Source organism: Gossypium arboreum, chromosome 11, assembly GCF_025698485.1.
Source record: "Gossypium arboreum isolate Shixiya-1 chromosome 11, ASM2569848v2, whole genome shotgun sequence".
Taxonomy (NCBI): Eukaryota; Viridiplantae; Streptophyta; class Magnoliopsida; order Malvales; family Malvaceae; genus Gossypium; species Gossypium arboreum.
This window is the reverse complement of record NC_069080.1, coordinates 41,935,261-41,956,939: the sequence shown is the minus strand read 5'-3', so window position 1 is coordinate 41,956,939 and position 21,679 is coordinate 41,935,261. Positions and strand designations below refer to the sequence as shown.

Sequence of the window (21,679 nt, the reverse complement as noted above, 5' to 3'; positions counted from 1 at the left end):
CCTTATAACAGAACATGCCCCACAAGGTTATGAAGGTAGTCTTTCCCATGTCCTCAGGATGCATCTTTATCTGATTGTATCCCAAGAAGCCATCCATGAAGGAGAACAATGAATAGCCCGCCGTGTTATCCACTAGAGTATCAATGTGAGGCAAAGGGAAGTTGTCTTTTGGGCTAGCCTTATTTAAGTCTCTATAATCAACACACATTCGTACTTTCCCATCTTTTTTAGGAACAGGCACAATATTGGCTACCCATTCTGAGTATTTGACCACCCGCAGGAATCCAGCATCAAATTGTTTCTTGACTTCCTCCTTTATTTTTAGCACAACGTCTAGCCTCATCCTTTGAATTTTCTACTGATTCGGCTTGCAATATTCTTTTATGGGAAGGCGATGTACTATAATATCAGTGTTCAACTCGGGAATATCTTGGTAGGACCATGCGAAGACATCTTTAAATTCTTGAAGCAACTCAACAAGGTCTCATTTTGTTTATTCAGTTATGCACGTTCTAATTCTTACAGCTTTTCCTTCTTCCAAAGTTACCACCTCCACTATCTCTTTATGCGGCAGAATTTACTTTTCCTCTTGTTCTACCATCCTTAACAAGTCCAAAGATAAGTCACAATCTTTGTCATCTTCAAAGTCCTAATATCCCTCTAAACACATGTCTTGCTCAAAAAGTGATTCTAAGTCATTAGCAGCGTCACTCGTGACATTGATATCCAAGGACCTATTATAGGTACAAAAATATACAAAGAATGAATGAATTTAAGAATTATTTTTTGCATGGTATGATTATGAAGGAATGATTGAAGAAAGTCTAAAAATACCAAGATAATTACTCCAACGGAAAGAATAAAACAATTACTTGTGGAAAGAATGAAAGAATATTTGCTCAACATGATAGCGAAAATGTACTTCATTGAAATAATGATGTTTGAACATGAGCCTATTTCAAAAAGAAATTCTTATTGCCTCTAGGCTTAAAACAACAAGATTGTTTTGAACATTACTTTGAGTAAGCTCTAAATACTACAGGAATGTCTTCTACAGTCCAGTTACCTAGAACACTCCCAAGTTCATAAGGACGAATATCTAACAAAGTCCCCTCTTCAGTTGCTTCTTCGAATATGGAATTGATGTGCATATCTTTCAACATTTATTTGATGTCTTTTTTCTCCGACGTCCTTCGTTTGGGATGAATAATCCCTCCCGATACAAAAGTCTTCAATATGTGAGGGATTACCATGGGTTCCCACTTGATTTTTTCACCACTCAATCGTGCCTTTCTTCTCTCCTGGCTTTTTTCTAATTATTTCTTCCTTTGTCTGGTATCTGGCCTGAACCCTAAATCAAAACGGTCACATTTGTCTTTCAACATCAGAACTTCAATTCTTCCCTGGAGATGTCTTCCAAGCCCCTTTCCTGGTAAAGCTCCTTTCCCTACCATCAACTATAGACCCATCCTCGTAGTTTTGGATATTTTCGGTGCTGGAATCTTGCTCCCTTCAATGATGAATGTTGCATTACAAACTCCAAGGATCGAAAAGAACATTCGATTGCTTCATCATCTATCTCCAAATATGGTACATCACTGCTTACAGCTGCAACAAATCCTTATAGCTGAAACGGGGAATTTGCGCGTTAGATCCTTCCCCTCGCGCGAGCATTCGATTGTGCCTTATTAGTTGAAACGGCATTGCATATTGGTATTTTTTTATTATTTTATTTGTAAATTATCCCCTTTGTTTTAGTTTAATTTTAATTAAGTTTTTTTTATTTTATAGTTATTTTTAATTCTTGATTACTTATTTGTATATTTTGAACTACCTTGGTAATTTTTTTATTGTAAAATTGTTTTTGTCATATCATCATCACATTTTGTATATTTTTTTATATAAATGTTTTTTTACGTTGTTGTGTATATAATATTCATAATAAAGATCATTTTAGTTTATGCATATTATTAATGTTATGTTATTTCATACATACAATGGTTTTGACTCAATCCATTTACTTTAACATATATTTTTTTATTCTAATATGTTTTGTATACATGTTTTATATATTATTTAAATTATTCTTATACATATATATAAATATTTGATCTATAGACATCACCAAATCCATGTATTTTATACATATAGTTTTCTTCAGTATACATAATTATGTTTTAAAATCATTACATCTATAATTTATGCTAAAATTAATTTAATCTTATAATTATTAATTTCATGCTATTCTTTATGAATAATTATTTCTAAATCTATTTATATGTATACATGATTTGTAAACTTATTACGTGTATTTCCTAATATTATATTTTATTATGTATTTTGTTATCCTTTCATATCTTGTATATTATTGAAATTTTCCTTTATTATATGAATATTGCCAATTTTAACAAATGTTTTTAACAATTTGTATATTACTTGATTTAAAATCTTCATTCTATAATACATATTTTAATGATTACATATACATCTTTAATTTGTTTTTTACAAATAGTTTTAAATTCATCAATTCATATATTATATATTATGTGTTCATCATCATTTTAAATTTGTCTTATACCATAGTGGTTTTTTAATTTTCATTTTGTTTTGTATTTTGAATGGATTGTATTAGGCTATATATCATTGTTGTACTATTTCTTTCGTTTTTATTGTTATCCCAATTGTTCTCCATACGTGCTTAAAAAGTTAGTTTATTAATCATATTCAATTGTTTGATTTGATTGATTAAATAAGGTTATGTTATCTTCGTTTACCAAGGATTATACTTTATGCATGTGTATCATCCCATATTTTCATCTTTTTTTTTAGTTTACAAATGTCGCATTATAATTTTCAATTAAAAAAAAAACTCTTCCATTTTATTTCAAGTAAAATCAATACATTTTAAAATAATTTGCAATCATTTATTTAAATTGTTTTTACAAAAACAAGGTAATGTTCAGTATCTAGAAATTCGAGAAATCGTGCCCTACCGTGCTGGGTTTTGATTTTTCGTATAACTAAATATTTGGACATCCTTTTGTAATTTTTGACCTAAGAGCTTTTGGAAGTCAAAACTCAATCGTGTTCTCAAAAGTATAAAGGATTATGTCCTATCGTGCTGGATGTGATGCTTTATGCCTTTGAAACGAGAAAGTATTGACGACTAGCTTACACTACTCAAACGTTTTAATAAGAACCATATTTCAAAATTTCTTTTCTAAAATCTTAAACATAAGGACGGCACGTAATCAATCTTAAACATCTTAAACATAACCGCCCTATTTTTTTAAAATTTTACATAGATCAAAATTGTTTTAAATAAAACAAAATGTTATATTAGGTGATCAAATCACACCTAAACAAAAAGATTAGTGGCGACTCCACATTTGGTTTCAAAAAGTCGATTACCGTTGTTTTCAAAAAAATGGTTTCGACAACGAGATTTTTGAATTAATAAGTTTTAAAGTGAATACTTTTTTATAGTGACACAAATTTTAAAATCATTTTCTAGTTCATATTGGAGGAAGTGTACTAAAAGACTATAAGCCTATTATTGGCAGCTCTGTTCCAAATATTATTTTAGTGTCGTAACCGGTACGACTTGGTGTGTAGGGTTGGGTGGGTCGATTTTATCCCCACATGGTGTGTAGGGCTGGTACGAAGATGGTGTGTAGCGAATGGATTGGGTAGGATTCTGTGTTTGCATACTATACTGAAATGGGCTAAGGTCCGGGCGCCACCGACATCTTAATGGGATCAAGTCCGATCATATCACTCTCAGTAAGAGGGCTAAGGCCCCTAACTAAAACTGAGGGCTTAGGCTCAAATTGTGTTTACTCTGATTGTATGCTTTTATGAGATTTCATGCACTGAGTTTTCGTAAACTCACCCATCTGTTAACTGTGCAGGAAATCCTCAGGCTTAGACGGATCGAGGTGACGGAGGACTCAGAGGTGGCCACTCGACGAAGTTTCTTTTAATATTATAATTAAGATTTTATTTTGGGTTTTATTATGTAATAAGGCCTCTATAATTTTTTTAAATTTTTGGGGTTTATTTATTTTTGATTCATATCTGCTAGTAGTGGGATGCGGGTTTTCAAAAGATATGCATGATTTACCAAAATACCACGAATACGCAAAACCATTTCAAAAGCTTTTGCGATAAACGAGATTTTTGAATTAATAAGTTTTAAAGTGAATACTTTTTTATAGTGACACAAATTTTAAAATCATTTTCTAGTTCATATTGGAGGAAGTGTACTAAAAGACTATAAGCCTATTATTGGCAGCTCTGTTCCAAATATTGTTTTAGTGTCGTAACCGGTACGACTTGGTGTGTAGGGTTGGGTGGGTCGATTTTATCCCCACATGGTGTGTAGGGTTGGTACGAAGATGGTGTGTAGCGAATGGATTGGGTAGGATTCTGTGTTTGCATACTATACTGAAATGGGCTAAGGTCCAGACTGCCACTGATACTGTAATGGGATCAAGTCCAAACTGTTACTGCTACTGTAAGAGGGGCTAAGGCCCCTAACTGAAACTGAGGGCTTAGGCTCAAATTGTGTTTACTCTGATTGTATGCTTTTATGAGATTTCATGCACTGAGTTTTCGTAAACTCACCCATCTGTTAATTGTGCAGGAAATCCTCAGGCTTAGACGGATCAAGGTGACGGAGGACTCAGAGGTGGCCACTCGACGAAGTTTCTTTTAATATTATAATTAAGATTTTATTTTGGGTTTTATTATGTAATAAGGCCTCTATAATTTTTTTAAATTTTTGGGGTTTATTTATTTTTTATTCATATCTGCTAGTAGTAGGATGCGGGTTTTCAAAAGATATGCATGATTTACCAAAATACCACGAATACGCAAAACCATTTCAAAAGCTTTTGCGATAAACGAGATTTTTGAATTAATAAGTTTTAAAGTGAATACTTTTTTATAGTGACGCAAATTTTAAAATCATTTTCTAGTTCACACAAAGAGGCTAAATAAACATTGGGTTTTTCAAATGATTTCACGCTTTACAAAAAATACTTCAATGTGACATCGCTAGATTCGACCATAATGTCCAAGCCGAGTTTGGGGTGTTACATAATTTAACTTTTTATATGTAATCACAAGATGATATAATGACATGGATATATGTCATACTAATATTTTAAAAAACATTTTTAAATGTGTAAACAGATGTGGTGGTGAACTAATATAACTTTTTTTATCTAATTGTAGGTTGCCACTTTTTATATGTGTAAATGGGTGTAGTGTTGGATTAATATAATTTTTGTATGTAATTGCAAGATGAAATAATGGGACGGTGTATGTCATATTAATGTTTTAAATCTTTTAATATAATTTAATATAAAAATAAAAAATCTTTTAAAATAATTTAATATAAAATATTTTTATAAATTTCGAAAATATGAAATAAAATATTCTAATATAATTTATAATAAAATATTAAATTAATTTGATATAAAATATTTGATATTTAAATGTTATTATTTTGATAGAAAAATAATATTCTTTAATATTAACTTGACGTGGAAAATGTATTAAAATGTTAAAGGGCATATTCGTCATTTGCATTTTTTTTGCTATTACATATTTATTCCTCTCAATCAAACACTTGAATACTATTATAATACTCATTCTATTCCATCTAACCAAACCACTATTATGCCTATTCAGTTCCATTACAATCCTATTTTATTCTAGTAAACCAAACGTGTTGTAATTCTCTAGGTTATTCATTCTAATCTTGAATTTTAACATATTTTAAAAAAAATTATCTTTTGACACTGGGCTACTGTCAATGCTAATGTGGACCGCCATGTCAACATTCATGTGTTAACTCATAACTATCACGTTAGTGTTGTCATTAGTTTCTAATGGTAAACATTGTTCAAAAGGACTCATTGATCCAAATTGTCAGTTTAGGGGCTTAATTGGTTTCAAAAATTTGCAAGGGTTTAAATGATTTTTTTAAAAGAAAATTTTTTGAGTGCCTTTTATACCATTAAACCTTAAAAAATCTGTTATGACTCGTAAATCAGGGGTGTCGGGAAACATACTTTTGGAACCCCGCCTTTGTGAAACGGGCTTATTAATATTTATTTTATAATATTTTTAGAGTTACCTTATAAGTGAATTAAATGATAGTTAGACAATTTTAATTATTAGTGGTTAAAAAATTAAGTACAAGGATTAAATTAAATAGGTGATAAAATTTGTAGTGATATTAAATTGCAAAGTGGGATTAGATTAAGGACTTATTCAATGAATAGACCATTACTTATATAAACTTTTGATAGTGGATGTTTATGATGATTTTATGTATATATTAAATATATAAATATATTATGTATATGGAGACAATTAGTAATTTGGTTAGAATAAATAAAATATAAAATGAAAAGAAATTGTTTAATAAGGAAACAAATAGATTAGTGGGGGGAGAAAGAAGAAAAAAAAATAAAAGCTTCATTTTCTCCTTGCATGCCGAAAAGGGGAGAAGAACATTCGGCCACTTTGTTTCATGCCTTAGAGCTCAATTTGGTTGGTAATTTTTTTGGTTCTTTCTTCATGGATTTTTTGTTTTTGGAATCCTAAGATCATGAGTTAAATTATCCATGTTAGAAATTTTACAATTGTTGATGTTAAAACAAGTTAGTATGGTAGAAAAATCTAAGTTCTTAATGATATTGGGGTATATTTTTGAAGTTGAACTAGAAGTGGGAAGAATTGTAAGCTAATTCATGAGTTTGTGCATTGAAAATTTAAATTGTATCAAACTTTGAAATGTGGGGGTAAAATTTTTAATTTTGTGAAGTATAGGGACTGTTTTTGGTGGATTGTTATTTGCGCTGGAAATTTGGGTTGAATTACTAAGTTCATTGAGCAAGTAAAATATTTTGTGCTATGAGTTTTGTTAGTATTAACTTTCAAGGAGTTAAATGCTATAAATTAAACTAGCATGGTGTTAAATTATAAAAATCAAGAATTTTCGGATTGTTAATAACTTATTTGTATATTTGGTTAGTTATGGAAATTAGAAGAAAATGTGATCAACTTAATTTTGATGTTAATAATTGAGTTGAGTAAATGTCAATTGTTGTTTGGTAAAAGTATAATTATGATCTAGGGTTAATTGATTTAATTAAAAACAAGTATGGTATTCAAATTAAGTAATTGAACTAATTTGTTAAACTTAGATAAAGAGAAGAATAGATCGAGTATCAACCGTGGGAAGGAAAAGATCACTGAGTAGGCGTCTTCGATTCATAGCATCCGTTGTATTATGGTAAGTTCGTATTCCCTGAACTCAAACTTTACAAATTGATTTAATTAATTTAGTTACTGATGTATTTCTTTTGAGTCTTAGCATGTACCTAGGATGTCAATATTAAGATAATGTCCTTTTGTTTAGTAAATCCTAAGGAATATAGTTCTATAAGTTAAAAATGATTGTAAATACATGTTTGGAGCTATTATGTAAATGCTTTCAATTAGTGTTTGCTTAAATGATTTGGCCATTTTGGTATTAAACTTCTGATGCTTGATTAGTAAATGAAGGAAAGCTTATTTATTAAGCCTCTTGGTTGATAAGTGGTTGAGAATGATTAGTATAGGTTATGAAATTACAATATTCGATTATTTGAATGCTTGAACTTTAATTGAGGTACTTATGAATGGTGTATTGGTTGTAGAAGTATGATTTAAATGCGGTTTCAATGAGGGCACATTGGTTAGACACTTAAGATGTTTTGTTTTGATATGTTTTTTGGCATGTTTTATTGTGTTTTGATGTTGCTTAAGGTCCCTTTTAAAGTGTGCTTAGATAGGTTGAATGGTTATGCTTGTAATAGTTTTGAAAGAGCTTGTTTATAGGTGAAATTTTAATCCATATGGCTTGAGTCACGGGCGTGTGTCTCAGTCATGTGTGACACACGGCTTAGCGACATGGTCGTATGTCCCCTGTTGGTTCTTTTGCATGCAAGTCAATAAGCTACACGGCCTAGCACACAGACGTGTGGGGCAAGTTCGAAAGTTACACGGCCTGGCACACGGGCGTGTGACCCTACTCAGAGAGTTATACGGGTGAGGGCACGACCATGTGTCCCTAGTTCAAAAGTTACACGGCCTGGCACACGGGCGTGTGTCCCGGCCGTGTGAGGCACATGGCTTGGCCACACAACCGTGTGACCCCCATAGTCAAAATTTTGTAACTTTTTCTTAAGCTTTCCAAATGATTTCAAATTGGCCCCGAATTGTTTCTAAGGTATTTTTAGGGCCTTGAAGGCTCAATTTAGGGACGATATGTATGTGAGTGATTAGGTTATAATATGTTTATGGTTATGTATTAATTGTATTTTTAAATGTTTTGATTGCACGGTAATGCTTCGTAACCCTAATCTGGCTACAAATATAGGTTAAGAGTGTTACAAAATCAAGTATAATTGTTACCTCTATTAAAATTCTTCTTTTAAATTCACTAGTACAACATTCTGAAATTAAAAAATAATGTTGAAAATGTTGATGTGGATTTTTTTTTCTAAAAACTACCCATTCGAACTCATCATGATAAAATATTTTTTTAGTTGGAATAGTGTTCTTAAGAAATATTGACGTCAACATTTTGATTAAAATAGTTAACAATATTAACTATTTACACTAGCAATTGACATTATAAAAGTAGAGCGACCAAATTATATCAAAAAAATTAAAAGCATAATGATAAATTTAGCCATTAACATTTACATCCTTTGCCAATTTGATCTTTATTCTATTTTTAAAGTTAAATTTGTCCATTGACATTTTCAAAAATAGTCAAATGATTATTAATCACTCAAAAGAGTCAAATTGGTTTTTTTTTAAACGAAAACTCTACCTAAAACATTAATTTAAACGTGACAATATGCACTTCATGCTCTTTTTTATTTTTTGAATTTTATAATTTTATAATTTTATTTTTGTATTTTTATAAATTTTAAATTATTTATCGATGTGACATATAAGACAAATAGTGTCATGTTAACATAAAGTACACATGGACTAGCATGTGAGTTGCCACGACAATAGTATTGAAAAATTAATTTTGTTAATCAACATTGCTTTAAAAAAAGCACAATTTGATTATTTTTAAAAAGTTAATTGACAGATTTAACTAAAAATAATAATGGTCAAATTGACAAAAAATATAAACATTGCGGGTTAAATGTGTCATTTTGAAAATTAAATCTGAAGTTTTAGCATAATATAAGGGCTGAAAATTATTATTTTTATAATGTAAAAAATCAAGGCAAAAATAAAGGGGGAAGCAAGGTGTTAATCTCTAAGATATTTAAGGCATTCAAGATATTATTATTGAAAAGTTAATAATATTAACTATTTGGACTAATTAATAAAATTATAAAAATATAAAGATAAATTTATATTAAAAATTAAAATATAGAAATTAAATATTAAATTTAAAAATAATAGAAGGGCTAAAACTAAATTTTAACCGTTTCTTATGATACAATGATACCAATCAAGATACACATGTCAACCAAAGAAACCCTTAAATATTCATTTTATATATAGTTAAATAGATAATTGCATTAATATTCAAAATCTCCTTCCTTACAATAAGTTAGATAAAAATATATATATAAAACAAATTAGCCTTCTTAAATGTCTTAAAGTAGAAGTATAAATAGAGATTCAGTTATATTGCATTTTATTCTTGTTATATAAAAATAGATAAATTAGTATATGTATATTAAATTAAATAATAAATTAATCTTTTTATTAAAATGATATTTACTTTTACTATTCAAATCTCATGCCAACATATATGAATTAATTTTAATAGTAAAAGTAGATAAAATTTTAATAGAAAAACTCATTTACTTTTGATCCAATGTATAAAAATTAATTTACTAATTATTTGAGTAAAAAAATGTAACTCAACTATTAGTACAATAATTTTTATAGTAATTTTATGAGTCTTTACCTATCAACGGTCACATGTTTTCATATAGCGGAAACATTTTCTCTCGCTTTAGATTAGCATAAAATTAAAGTAGTGTTGACACACCGATGACACTAGTAAATTGTTTTTATTTTTTTCTTTCATCATAAATATTCATATTTTCATGAGTATTTTTAAAAATTTATATCGATGACACTTGACATAATGACGGGATAATTTTTTTTTTAAATCTTAATGATTGTTGCATGATTAGTCGAAGTGGGGTGGTACTATCAATGTGTCAGACTGCACTAAAGAATACTGTTACAAATACTTTATTTTCATAATTAATTTGTTCATCACCTCATTTTTATATTTAAATAGTTTTTAATATTATTTTTATAAGAAAGTGAATAAAAGTATTTAAAAATAAATAAAAATTATACTATAGTACGGGATAATTTATAGTCAAATTTATAAAATTTACAGAAATAAAATTGATAATTTTGTACCTATAAAAATTCTAGAAAAATAGATGGGGCAAATAAAAAGTTTGCCCTTTTTATTTATTTATTAATACTAGAAAATAAGAGCCACAAATTGGATCTATAAATTAAGCGCAAAGGCTTCACCAGGGACTGCTCAAGTCTCCCTTCGCCGCCCCCTTCACCCGGTTGTTCTTCTAACACTTGTTTACACTACTTCAAGGTATGAATATTCTGATCTTTCTCTTTCATCTATCATAATTTCATTCCTTCCTTTTTAATTAGAAAACATTCAGTAGAAGTTTATGCATGTTCGTATCTCTTTTTCATTGATATCAAAACCTTCCTTTTCATCCCATTCATTTCAAGGTTAACCAATCTCTGCCTTTTTTATTTTTTTTTCTCACCCATTTCTCTGTTAGGCGATGCTTCCTTCCACAATTCATCAGATGAAATTTCCATCATGCTTCACCTGTTTCCTAGCATCAGTAACTCTGTACAATCTATAATATTTAAAACCCTAAACCCCTGTATCTCTCTGTCTAGACTTTGTCATTTCAAAGCGAAAAGGGGTTTCGATTCTTTAAACCAAACATCATCTGTCCAAAATAGTGTTGCAGTGTTTTGGGATTTGGATAACAAGCCCCCAAATGCATTCCCTCCATTTGAAACCGTTGTTAAGTTGAAAACAGCAGCTTCTTCATTTGGGGTTGTAAGGTCCATGGTGGCCTATGCTAATCAACATTCGTTTAGCTACGTACCAAAAGCTGTTCGGGAGCAGAGAAGAGAGAGGAAACTGTTGAATCAGTTGGAAAATAAAGGCGTGATCAAGTCAATTGATCCATATGTTTGTAAAGTTTGTGGGAGAAGATTTTACACTAACGAGAAACTTGTTAACCATTTTAAGCAAATTCATGAGCGTGAGCATCAGAAGAGGGTGAATCAAATAGAATCTGCTAGAGGGAGCAGAAGGGTGAAATTGGTGGGTAAGTACTCGATGAAAATGGAGAAGTACAAAAATGCCGCTAGGGAGGTTTTGACACCGAAAGTTGGGTATGGTTTAGCTGATGAGTTGAAAAGGGCAGGGTTTTGGGTTGGGACTGTCTCAAATAGGCCACAAGCTGCAGATTTTGCATTGAGGGATCACATAGTGGATGTGATGGATAAGAGGAAAGCCGAGTGTTTGATGCTCGTGTCTGATGATTCCGATTTTGTTGGTGTTTTGAAGGAGGCGAAACTGAGGTGTTTGAAGACGGTTGTTGTGGGGGATGCCGATGATGGGGCATTGAAAAGAGTCGCAGATGCTGGGTTTTCTTGGACAGAAATATTGAAGGGAAAAGCTAAGAAAGAGGCAGTATCCGTTGTGGGGAAGTGGAAAGACCGTGATATCTTGAAGAAACTAGAGTGGACTTATGATCCAGAGGTGGAGAGGAAGTTTTATGGCTCTGAAGATATGTTTGATGAGGAGAGTGAGGATCTGGATTTTGATGGTAGTGATGATGGAAACAGTTCTGATTATATGCATAAGGAAGATTCTGGTGCATGGTGGGAGTTGGACACTGACTCTGATGCTGACTCTTCCAAGTCGCAATAATAATGCAGATTTTGCCTTCGCCATCGTAGCTTGCCGAGTTCGTATCAAGTTATCAACTTGAGTACGTTAACGTCTGCATTGTGGTTCAGAAGCTGGGTTCGTTCCTTGAGATGAAATTTCGATGATCCCTTTCTGACTTTTAGATAACTTTATCGAACATCTTAAACCATATTTCTGACTTCTAAAATAATATAATTATTCTTTTGTTCTTGCTTTACAATGAGTCATTCGTGCGATCTTCAAGAAGCTTTTTCTTACCATAAGCGAATTCCTAGATAAGAGAGATGTCACAGTGGATGCTGTAAATCTGATACCGGACTTGGTGAATTTTGACATCCTTAAGAAAAGGATCTTATGGTAGGAGATTTGATGCTCGAGGAAGAAAGGCATCGGCTGTATTTTCTGTGGTTTACAGTACATAAGATGTAGTTTTGTCGTGTTCATCTATATGTAGACGAAGATTAAACGTTGGACCTAGTTGTAGATAATATAACAGCAATGATTAATAAATACTCGTATTAATGTTCCCTTTGCTAGGATGATGTTTGCTGCTGTAAAATAAAAGGGTTCACTTGTTTAAGTGACCACAAATGGAAAAATGATACACATAATTCTTTTCATGCATTTGATCATGCTTTCAACATTTTGCAAGTTCCTAGCTCAAATATTTCCCCTTTTTTCTTTTCCTTTTTCTTGAAACAAGATAGTCTATGAGTTTGCAAGGTAAAAAGGCATTTGTATTAGGAGTTAAATTATATTTTACTCTTTTACTAAAAAATGAGTAAATTAGCATATGTATGTTAGATTGTTAAAATTTATAGAATAAATTAAACAATTACACATGATACATGTAGAGAATCAGTTTTAAAAGTAAAAATAGATAAAATTTTAACTAAAAGACTAATTTGTTCTTTAATCTAATATTCAAGGATTAATTAACCTATTTTTTGAATAAAAGGGGCACAATGGAATACAACTTCTAATACAAGAGACTTCGTGATACTTTTACCTAGTTTTCAATAATATACTACACCTTAATGCCAATGCCGTCAGAACAATACCATGGATGCCATGCAATGTAACAAGTTTGACCTGCTTAACTAGGTCATTCTGTGAAATGCCTAGATTCAAGGCTAAAAGAAATAATTGGTCTTGATTGAAATAAATCCTCACTTTTTTCCATCCTTTGTACTAAGCAAAACCTAAGGATGTGTACTGCGTTCTCCACAACAAGCTCTGAAAACATGTGCTTTTTCATACTAAAAATTGCGTGTTATAGCTAAGGATTTGAGACAACATAACCATTCTAAAGGCCAAGTAAAGAATACAGCCAAAACAAACAAGTTAAGACATCATACGTCTTCAAGATTTTCCAACCAAAACTGGTAGGCAAAACCAGGGGAATTCTATAGACAAAATATCATTTAAAAGCACGTTGCAGCGGTTGCAATTTTATTGAAATAACTGTACGGTTGAGAAAACAAAATGAACCAGCATTCAGAACATCTTTTCGATCCATCAGTCATGAACTGTACAAGGCTTAAAACTGCTAAAAGAAGCTTCCAAGAGAAAAGAAAGCAACACGTGGAATAACAACTAAAATGCTGCTAGCTTTCCATCACTACGAATTGGGACGAGAGGCCCACCCTACAGGCAAAGCAGAATAGCACCCCTACTTGCATGATTATATCAAGCATACGATGAAGTAAATGCTCAATAAACCACCAAATGAACACAACATAGAAGTAATCAATATCAACTAAAATGAGAAAAAAAAAATGAGAAAGTTTCACTAAGAACTCTTCTTCTTTGACCTCGAATAAAAACTGAGGTACCATCTCACTAACTTCTTCAACCCTGCCTCCAAATCAGTCGCCGGCTTGTAACCGAGCTCCATCATTGCTAAGGTAATATTGGCGTGTGTAAACTCCACATCCCCATTTCTTGGTAATGGCACTACTTTCTTCTTAGCTTTCACCTTTAAAATCTTCTCCAATATACTAACCAACGTACTCACAGGTACAGGCGAAGTATTCCCCAAATTAAAAATCCTCAATTGTGCAGGCCCTCTTTTCTTTCCCCCACTCCCTGTACTCTTCTTTGCCGTATCCAATGCTCCCAAACACCCTTTCACTATATCATCGATATAGGTAAAATCTCTAGCCACACTACCCTTATCTGGTGATTCATATACAGTGATAGTTTTACCTTTCATTATATCTTTAGTGAAAAATAAATATGCCATATCGAGCCGACCCCAGGGACCATAAACCGTGAAGAATCGCAATCCAGTTAATGAAAGTCCATAAATATGATTATAAGTATGCGCAATTCCTCACCAGCTTTCTTTGTAGCAGCATATAAACTAGCAGGTTGATCAGTTCTATCTTTCTCTGAAAATAGGACCTTAGAATTCAAGCCGTATACCGAACTTGAAGATGCCCAGATAATTGCCGGTTGAAGGTTGGCCGATTTCGACACTCCAGTAAGTTCACAAATCCAGCAATGTTACTATGAACATAAGATCCTGGGTTTTGCATAGCGTAACGAACACCTGCCTGAGCTGCTAAATGCATTACGTGAGTAAACAAAACGGCATCGAACAGTTGCTCGAGAAGACCCTTGTCGTTGATGTCGCCTTCGACGACAAAAACCCAAGCTTTTTCGAGGATCTTCTGGCGAGCCCTTTTCAGGGTTGGATCATAGTAATGGTTAAAGTTGTCAAGGCCAAGGACACTGTCTCCACGGCGTTTAAGAGCGAGGGAAACATGGGTTCCGACGAAACCGGCGGCGCCGGTCACAAGGACGGTGTTACCGGTGGTAGAGCGAGGACGGGCAGATTTGCGGATTAGTTTGTGGGAAAGAGAGAGTGGGGTGCGGTGGGACCCAGTAGATAGGTGGCGGCGCAACGATGGTTTGGAAGAAGGGGAGTAAAGTAGGAGGAGGAAGATAAGGAGGACGGAAAGGAAAAGGGTAATAAAGGGTTAGCTTGGAAAGAGAGGAAGATGCGGCGGAGGAGTTGAAACGGAAAGCTTTGTCGGGTTTGTATTTGCCAGGAGTGGATGGAATGTTGTCAAGGTGTGACATTTGGAACAATATAAGATGGGATTTAGGATTAGGGTTCAGATTTTTAGTGGTGACGGCGGTGGTGGCGACAGCGGAGAAAGAGGAGGAAGGAAAAAAAGGAAGGTTTGGCTTTTTTTTTTATACAAATAACCTTAAAAAAACAAATTAATTAACAAAATGACTTAAGGAAAAAATTATTTAAGGAAATAACCTATTTTGAACAATGTAATTTGGCGTCCTCGATTGGTTAGATGGCACCATCTACTTTTCAGTTAGCATCTTTAACTAATCATTTGGTTTTAAAGAAAATAAAATTTTGATATCATGATTGTGTCAAGTGCCATTTATATATTTTTAAAATATGAGTGAAAATAATATTTGTAGCATCAATCATTTAAAAAAATATTTGTATTTTAAATATACATGAGAAAATATAAAAAAATATTTTATGGATGCAATCGGTATATTAGGTGGCATCAGTGAAAATTAAAAATAAGTAACATAAAAAGAAAAAAAGCAAAAAGAATTTCAGTAGTTTATTCTTCTGTTTCACTTTTTTTTAATTTTATTAGTGCCACTTGGCACACCAATACCACCTATAAAATAATATTACTTTTTGTATTCTCTTTTGGTGTAAATTGAAAATACAAATATCAATTTTAAATTTATATATTTGAAATGTTATTTAGACATGACAAATAATTGCAAATTTAATTTTGTTTGGTAAAAGAAATTGAAAGTAGATATTGGGTTTTAAAAACATTATTTATGTTATTAATTGATAGTTATAATTGTAATATATAGGTATTTGAATAGTTAAGGTACAAGTCTTGTTATATATAATTGTTTAAGCTCCTAGTTTTATTTTATGTGAGTTTTACTTTGATGGATTGATTTTAGTCTAAATTATTAGGATTCTTAGTTTATTTGTGTTATATATTAATTTGATTTTACTTTATAGTTTATTAGGCATGTATTTGTAATTATATTATAATTGTATTGAATTTATATTGTAAACTCCAAAAAAGTCAAGAATGCTCTCTCTTAGTCTCTTAGATAAATAGCACTGCCTGTGGATGGGTCTGAGTAAAGTGGTGACTTTAAAGGGAATGGAGAAGGATGAGATCTCTCTTTTGAAGGAGGAACTGATTCAGTCGTCCGTTAAAAGCTTGCTGGTAGTTCTAGATGAAAAACTGACGTTGTTATGCATTGTGTGGATTAAAAAATCTCACAATCCAGATAGTTTTCAGGCTTAATTAAAAAGTATTTGGCAGACTAAAAAGAAATTTGAGATATAGGTTACAAGACAAAATTTGTTTTAAATTTCATTTGAAGATGAAGAGGATCTGGAGTTGACTTTGGAGGGACAATCATGGCTTTTTTTATGGCAATTGATTATTTTTGATAAATTATTGGAATCGATGGAACGAAGCAAAATAGATTAGTGGCGTCTCTTTTTTGGGTCAAAGGGGGTCCTTGTCCCCCAGAGTGTGATTGAAAGGATCTTATGCATGCAATTGGATCCACCTCTAGGGGAGTGCTTAGATCGAAAGTCAAAGGTGATTTTTATAGGATTAAATTGTAGATGAATGTGCAAACACCTTTAAGAAGGGGATTTTTATTCTAACTGAGTCGCAATAGAGAATTTGGGTCCATGAAAATTTGCATGGAGTTTACTTTGGGTGTGGACAGATAGGGCATAGTATTAACGAGTGTATCGAGGTTACACTAAAGGTTAAAGACCTACCCGAGGATGAGTTACCATATTCGTTGGCTCTTAAGGCAAAATTAAATTTCTTGGGTAAAAAGAGTTTAAAGCTAAAATCTGTTGCGAGGAAATCAATGAAGCAATGGTCGTATACTAGAGCAGATGAAGAAAATGTGGCGGCACAATAAAATTAGTGAGGTCAGTCCATTCTCTAGGAGTGGAGGCAAACGTCAAATCGACGAAAATGGGAGCTGTGGTGGAGTTTGAGTTTGACTCGAAAACTATTAGTGTGAGGAGAGATTTCAGGAATGGCTTGGCTGATAAGGATTGTGAAACTGATAGAATCTTTCCAAGACTTTGATTGGGAAAATATGGATCATAATGAATCTCTTAATGAGATAGGGCGCAATATGAAAGTGGATGAAGTCTAATCTGAGGTCATGCGTTCATGGAAAAAGAAAAAAGACATGAGAGGAAATTGACGAGTTGGGGAATTTTTCCAAGCATTGAAAATGGAAAAAGAGCGAAAATTGTTGAAAAGACTCAGATGATTTAATGACTATCGTTACAGAAAGGAATTCTTCGAAGTAAGATTTAACTTCACTTTATCAGGGATCGACGGCTGCCAAGAGACAAGCCAACCAGGCGTAATGAAAATCATATGTTGGAATGTCCATGGTTTAAGGGGTCCATAGGCAGTGTATCGTCTTCAACATGTGCTGAAGCAATTCAGTCTCCAAATCGTCTTTTTCATGGAGACAAAACTTGATGGGAGAAAGATAGAAAGGGTAAGAAAATGTTGTGGTTTTATTAATAGGATAGACATAAGGGCTAAGGGAACTAAAAGGAGTATGGAAGGAAAAGACGTCCATTGATTTGAGATGTTATGCATCAAAATTTATTGATATGGTGGTTAGGAGCTGTGAAAAGGATTGGCACTTCACAGGTTTTTATAGTTCCCAGTTTGCAAGTCAAATGAGTAATTCATGGAATGATCTTAAAAGGCTAGGGTTGAATACTGATCTCTCGTGGCTTGTTTGTGGAGGCCTTAATAAAATTATGTACGCTTTTGAGAAGAACGAGGGTTTGCCTAGGGAAGAAATGAAAATGGAGTTGTTTAGAGAAACATTGGAGGATTGTCAACTTTTTGATAAAGGGTACTCGAGGCCATGATTTACTTCGGAGTAGGACAATATGCCTGAAACAAATATTAGGGAAATGTTAAACAAAGGGTGGCAAATGAAGATTGGTTAAAAAGTTTCCCAAATACATTGATTTGTCATTTACCACATTCTTCCTCAGATCATTGCCCCCTATTAGTGCAATTGGGTCATAAGGAAGGAGGGAAAGTAGCTAGCGATTTTAAATTTGAAGCTTGGTGGACTATGGAAGACTCGTTCGAAGGGGAAGTAAAAAAAATATGGAAAATGACTAAGGGGGATATCTTTTCAAAATTAAAGAGGCTTCAGTTCAATTTGAGAGGATGGACTAGACGTATTAAGGGGAAAAGAAATAAGTTAAAAAAGCATTTGACTAGGAAGCTAGAGAGCTTAATGGCAACCAATCATGACGATGATAATTTGGTAGATTTTATTGATACAAAAATTCAATTCAATATGGAAATTAAGAAGGACGAGGTGTTTTAAGAGCAAAGGGCAAGAGCAAATTAGTTTAAAGCTAGGTATAAGAATACGTCTTTCATAAATTTGCCTCTCAATGAAAGAGAATGAATACTATTAAATGTTTGGCTTATGGTGGTGGTAGAGTGACTGGAAATCACAATGAAACGAAAAACATAGCGAGGAATTTCTTTTGGAATCTTTTCACATCAAAAAGAGGGGCAATGAAGATGGACCATATTTTATCGGGAGTTGAAAAATGTATCTCTGAAGAAGCTAATATGGCTTTAACTACAGCATATAAGAAGAGAGAAGTTTTTAGAACTTTAAGAGATATGGGCCCCACTAAGGCACCAAGGTTGATAGTTTTCCAGCTATCTTTTTCCAGAGATGTTGGCATATTATGGGTAAAGAGGTAAGCCAATATTGCTTAGGAGTTCTTAATAATGATTTGGATTTTAAACCTATGAATGTCACAAACATTTTTCTGATTTTAAAAATTCCAAATCCTACTAGTATGGCAAACTTTAGACCAATTAGCCTTTGTAATGTTATATACAAAGTGATTGCTAAAATGGTTGCTAATCGCTTTCAAAAGGCCTTGGAGGATTACATTGATAGTTCACAGAGTGCCTTTGTGTCGGAGAGATTGATTTCAAATAATGTATTACTTGCCTATGAAATTCTTCACACATTTGGTCAGAAAAGAAGTGGTAGGAAAGGTCTAATGGCATTTAAGTTGGACATGAATAAAACATACGATAGAGTGAGTAGGGTTTTGTGTGTGCTATAATAGATAAAATGCGTTTTCATATGGCTTGGGCGAATATAGTGTTGAAGTGTATATCATCAATATCGTACTCAGTTAGTATAAATTGAAGGATGAGAAGATCTTTTCAACAAACTAGAGGACTCCGATAAGGGGACCCTTTGAGTCCTTTTCTCTTTCTTATATATAGTAAAGAGCTTTTGTCCCTTATGCAGCTTGCTACGAAAGAGAAGTTAGTAAAAAAGGTTAAAGCGAGTAAAAGCGAGCCACAGGTTTCCCATCTTCTTTTTGCAGATAATTGTATACTTTTTGGCGAGGCGACAATGATAAGAGCTAGTGTCTTAAAAAATATTTTGAAGGAGTATGAAGTTAGTTGGGGACAATATGTGAACTTTGATAAGTCCACGATCTTCTTCAATACGAATACTTGTTAATTGATGCAAGTACAAATTTCTAGTGCTTTGGAGATAAGGTATTCGAATAACCCCAAAAAATATTTAAGTCTCCCTAATATGGTGGGTCGAAAGAAAAAGGCCTCTTCTCATATTTTCAAGGATCGTATAAAGCAAAAGATTGATAGCTGGAATACTAGGTTTTTATCTCTAGAAGGAAAGGAGGTGTCTATTAAGTCTATTTTATAGGCCATTCCAACCTATTCGATGTCTTTTTTCTTTCTTCCAAAATCTTTGTGTGAGGAAATGGAGAGTATAGTAGCACAATTTTGGTGGGAAAAAGGTCATGGAAAATGAGGAATGCATTGGTGTGAATGGGGTAAACTGTGCAAGTTGAAGGAGGATGAAGGTTTGGGTTTTAGAAGCTTTGCCAAATTTAATGTGGCGCTCCTCGCCAAACAAGGGTGGAGACTTATTTCTAATCCTAATTCATTATTGGGTAAGGTGTTGAAAGCAAAATATTACCCAAATTCAGATTTTCTAAACTCAAGTTTTATGGCAGGAGTGTCCTATACGTGGAGAAGTATCTGGGCAGCGAAGAAGACATTACAAGATGGTCTGTACTGAAGGATAGGTACAGGCAACAATATCTATATCTTTAATCATGCATGGATCCCAAGTTCCGTTAATTATAAAATTTCTAATCCAGTTCGAAATTGTTATATGGAATTAGTTGATGAGCTCAATAGCGTTAATAGAGAATGGAGCAGTGTGATTATTACCGATGTTTTTGATTTTGTTGACGCCACCAGGATTCTTCGAATTCCGCTCACAAAAATCCCGCATAATGACGGGCTGATGTGGAGAGGTGAGCCCTCTGGTGAGTTCACTGTTAGAAGTGTCTACAAACTATTACAAGTTGAGATATATGATCCTAATTTAGAGGAATTACAAACCATGTCTAGAATTTTCTATCAAAGACTATGGAGCCTTAATCTACCTTCTAAACTTAGAATTACAGTTTGGCGTATTTCAAACAATTTTATCCTATCTATGTCAAACTTGTATTTTAAATGACTCAGGGACTGCAATATGCCCAAGATGCAGGGATGGAGTTGAAACCTTAGCGCATGTCTTTCGTAGTTGCCCTGTTGCCAATGAAGTTTAGGGATTAATGGGGTTATCAGTGGTTCTCTCTAATGTTAATCAGGAGTGGATTGAGTGGCTTACCTGGGTTTTTAACATTTGTTCAACATCGCAGTGCCGGATATTTTGCTGTACCCTTTGGGCTCTGTGGACTGAAAGAAATAAAAGAGTTCATGAGCATACGATTCAGTCATGCAGAGAGATCTCTAACTTGATTCATAGATACATCTGTGAGTTAGATGGCTTCGAGGAAAATGTGCATACCAAGGTGGTCGACATTACAAGATGGGAGCCTCCTTCTAGGGAGTAGGTCAACATTAACTTTGACGCGGCATTTGACAGGGCTCTTTTTCAGTCAAGGTCAGGGTTTGTTGCGAGAAATGCAAGAGGAAGGGTGGTTGTCTCTAGATCAACTATACATAAGAACGTTGGCTCGGTTTTTACAGCGGAGGCCCTTGCCTGATTTAGGGCAGCTCAAATAGGGATCGATTTGGGCATAACAGAAATAATTTTAGAAGGAGATTCACTTTCGACTATTAAAAAATGCAAATCAGTCTCTACTGATAAGTCAGAAATCTCTCCCTATATTCGAAAAATTAAGAGCATTTTAGGGAGTTTTTGAAAAATATGTTTCATGCATGTTAGAAGATCGGCGAACAAGCTTGCTGAAGCTATAGCTTCTGAAAGTTTGAGAAAAGGTGAGGAGTTTTACTTGAGGAGCTCTATCCCGAGATATGCTATGAAGATTCTAGTAGACGATTGGATTCGCGAACCTAATTGAGGCTTGTAGAAGAGTTGAAATTTCGGGTCCTTGGGTGAAACAAAGGCTTTGTAGATTTGGTCTTAATGAAATGAAACTTCTGGACACAGGGATGGGAATTTGGAAAGTTTTTAGGGAAATGGAAATAGTCGGTCATTAGTGTTGAATAAGAGGATGGG

General features: G+C 33.2%; 2 protein-coding genes and 1 long non-coding RNA gene across 3 annotated transcripts; 1 reads left to right on the top strand and 2 right to left on the bottom strand.

Annotated features, from left to right (window-relative positions):
* The first annotated feature begins 1,251 nt into the window (after positions 1 to 1,251).
* LOC108463387 (uncharacterized) lies at positions 1,252 to 12,651 on the top strand. Its single transcript, XM_053021282.1, has 3 exons — positions 1,252 to 1,647; positions 10,545 to 10,669; positions 10,993 to 12,651. The coding sequence occupies exons 1-3, from the start codon at positions 1,252 to 1,254 to the stop codon at positions 12,038 to 12,040; spliced, it is 1,569 nt and encodes a 522-aa protein (XP_052877242.1). The 3' UTR covers positions 12,041 to 12,651.
* An 809-nt stretch (positions 12,652 to 13,460) lies between these two features.
* On the bottom strand, positions 13,461 to 15,418 carry LOC108482147 (UDP-glucuronate 4-epimerase 5). Its single transcript, XM_017785261.2, is given in 4 exon segments — positions 13,461 to 14,371; positions 14,374 to 14,520; positions 14,523 to 15,016; positions 15,018 to 15,418. Coding segments are annotated over 4 exon segments (1,290 nt in total). The 5' UTR covers positions 15,128 to 15,418; the 3' UTR covers positions 13,461 to 13,832.
* A 4,963-nt stretch (positions 15,419 to 20,381) lies between these two features.
* On the bottom strand, positions 20,382 to 21,679 carry LOC108484405 (uncharacterized). The gene is made up of 3 exons (XR_001871245.2): positions 21,005 to 21,679; positions 20,825 to 20,892; positions 20,382 to 20,742 (listed from the first exon to the last, which is right to left on the bottom strand). It is a non-coding gene; the product is annotated as an uncharacterized LOC108484405 (long non-coding RNA).

What these genes read in the sequence shown, in the direction of transcription:
- LOC108463387 (XM_053021282.1), top strand. Translation starts at nt 1,252, where the DNA reads ATGGGTTCCCACTTGATTTTTTCACCACTCAATCGTGCCTTTCTTCTC. An exon ending in CTGAAACGGGGAATTTGCGC is followed by an intron (nt 1,648 to 10,544) that starts GTTAGATCCTTC and finishes TATTAATACTAG; the next exon opens with AAAATAAGAGCCACAAATTG. An exon ending in CTTGTTTACACTACTTCAAG is followed by an intron (nt 10,670 to 10,992) that starts GTATGAATATTC and finishes CTCTCTGTCTAG; the next exon opens with ACTTTGTCATTTCAAAGCGA.